This window comes from Penaeus japonicus, unplaced genomic scaffold (assembly GCF_977035675.1).
Source record: "Penaeus japonicus unplaced genomic scaffold, GWHDUDI00000001_assembly GWHDUDI00000031, whole genome shotgun sequence".
Taxonomy (NCBI): Eukaryota; Metazoa; Arthropoda; class Malacostraca; order Decapoda; family Penaeidae; genus Penaeus; species Penaeus japonicus.
This window is the reverse complement of record NW_028234433.1, coordinates 3,743,984-3,746,483: the sequence shown is the minus strand read 5'-3', so window position 1 is coordinate 3,746,483 and position 2,500 is coordinate 3,743,984. Positions and strand designations below refer to the sequence as shown.

The 2,500-nt window shown below is 47.7% G+C and overlaps 1 protein-coding gene across 1 annotated transcript in view; it reads left to right on the top strand.

Annotated features, from left to right (window-relative positions):
• Positions 1-2,500, top strand: part of LOC147468010 (photoreceptor-specific nuclear receptor-like) — a 49,719-nt gene that overhangs the window by 46,530 nt on the left and 689 nt on the right. The window contains exons 4-7 of the mRNA XM_086555369.1: positions 242-509; positions 746-969; positions 1,205-1,420; positions 2,203-2,310. Of these exons, the coding sequence (XP_086411495.1) occupies positions 242-509; positions 746-969; positions 1,205-1,420; positions 2,203-2,310 (816 nt within the window). The remainder of the gene's footprint in view (positions 1-241; positions 510-745; positions 970-1,204; positions 1,421-2,202; positions 2,311-2,500) is intronic.

Here is a 2,500-nt window from a genome sequence, read left to right as displayed (position 1 = left end):
ATTACTGCAATAATCGGCATTAGCAAGATGGAATGACGCTCTGGCTAATCCTGTGGGCGGGAGGGCGGTCTGTGCCTTCGTGTCGGTGTTGACTCAGCGCGGGGACGGAACTACTTTTTGCTGATTGGTCTTTCGTCGGTCAGGGCTGTTGCCGTCGCTGACTTTGTTGGACCCGCCGTTGCAATGATTACCATGATGGCTTCGTGATCTTCTCGGGATTAACCGACTCCCTCCTTTGCAGCCGTGCAGGAGGAGAGAGGTCCCCGGAAGCCAAAGCTCAAGACAGCGTCCAGCGGTCACTCCCCTTCGTCAGGAGACTCGAGGTCCTCCGGCGAGTGCGGTGTCCCCTCCCAGCCCCCGCCCCTGACCTTGCCCGCTTCCCTCCTGCCTCCCCCGCCGCCCATGGTACCCGCCTCCAAGATGTCGGCCGTGATGCCGCCCTCGTCAGGATCCTACGGGATCGCGCCCTCGCTGGCCAGACACCTCGGCCTGCCGGAGAACCCCTGGTCGTAAGTGCCCTCGTCTGTGCGTGGTCGTGCTAATGTCGCTCTTACATTTCAGAAAAAATTGTAGTTGCTAACATAGTATTAAATGATTCCATTATGAGATAACCAAGTAATGTAGATAATAAATCAGAATATACATTCACTAAAATAGAGAATGTGTGAAAGGTGAGAGAAAAAATGAAACCATAGAACACTTGCTCAAGCGAGAGAACTGACCTCCTTCTCTCCTCCGCCTCCAGCCTGGCAACGCTCCTTACCTCCAACACCTTGCTGGGCTCCGCGCCCAGTCTCGCCCCCATCTCAGCGCCGCCGCCCACGCTCCTGCCTCAAATCACGCCCGCGCTGACGCAAGCCATTCCGGCGTTGCTGCCCCCGCCTCACCCACCGTTGCCTCCGCTCAACTTCCACGCCCCTTCCGCCTTCAGCGCCGTCAGGCCGAGCCTCCACGACAAAGCCGTACCAGGTAGGGCGCTTGACAGACAGGGTCAACATTGGAATATCATGGAGGTTCAGGCCACATGGCTATTAGGATTGGAGCCTAGTTTTGTTCGCTATTTTAGATATTTTTCAATAATTTTTCTGTCATCTTCTTAGATATTTGTTCGTTGTTATAGACATTTTCTCTGATTATTCTATCATCTATCCCACGTTATTTACACTTTCCTCGGTGATGTCACTAGCGCCCGTTCCTCCCACAGGGCGCATCCGAGAGGAGGTGGGCGTGCAGGTGCTGGGCTGGGTGGTGAGACAGGTGCGGGCGTCCCCCTTCCTCACGCCCATGCCTCCCTACGACCTCCTGCTTTTACTCACGCGGGCGTGGCCACAGCTCCTCCTCCTGCACGCCGCCTACTGGCCGCTCGACCTCCTGCTCCTCCTCCAGCAGGACGCCAAGTGCGACCTCGAGATCTCGGTCAGTTTATTATCATCATTTATTATTATCATTGTTATTGCTGTTATCATTATCTATATTTTATTATTATTATCATTATTATTATTATTATTACTACTACTACTATCATCATCATTATCATTATCATTATTATTGTTATTGTCACTGATGTTGTTGTACTTGTAATTTGTTATTGCACTATTAGATATTACATCTAAATCTAACTTTAGAATTAGCATATGCTTTTCTTTTCTAATACAATTTTAGATGTTGAAATTAGGATTATGAAATACTTTGAACCTTGATTTTCAAGTCATTTTTTTACTGACACATCATATCCTGAGAATGATTGTTTAAAGGAAATAGATGGATACAGTACCTTCACTTCCGACTTCGCCATTCAGCTTTGCCGACGTGAGAGACTCTTGTATCCGAAACCGAGGCCGAGTTCGGACCACGTGTTTCGGATACAAGGGTCGAAACTTACTTGCAGTTCGCACTCTCTGCGCTGAGTGGTTAACTTGGAAGTGGAAGGGACTGTATTAAACTTGGAAGCGAAAACGGTTTAGCAAGAGATGTATTCTTGAGATATTAAAAAAAAAACTCTTTGATAAATGTGATTCGATCTCTGATTAGAAAAAAACATTATTCACAATCACGAAAAAGTCATCAATCCAGACAACCCATTCATACTCCTACGAATCTTCTTTCTCCTTCCCCTTTTTTCGAAAATTTTCATCGTTTGTTTATTAAATTTATTAATTTATCAATTTATCAATTTATCAATTAATCCCCAGAGCCTGGTAGAGAGCGACGACAACGGCCAAGTCGCGGCCGCCCTCAGGATGTGCCGGCAGTACGCCCTCGACTCCACCGAACTACACCTTCTGTCGGCAGTCATCCTCCTCAGGTCTCGTAAGTACTGGGGTTTCGAGTCTTTGCTTGTCTTTGAGTCGATTTCGGTTTTCGGTTTTCGGAATGTTTTCGGCCTTTGGTTTGTTCATTTTTGTTGAGCTTTCAGTTTCTCTTGTTTTTTGGTTCTGTGTATTCTCTTTCTTGGTATTTATTGTCTCTCGTTGTCTCTGCGTGTCCCTTTCTCTCTCTC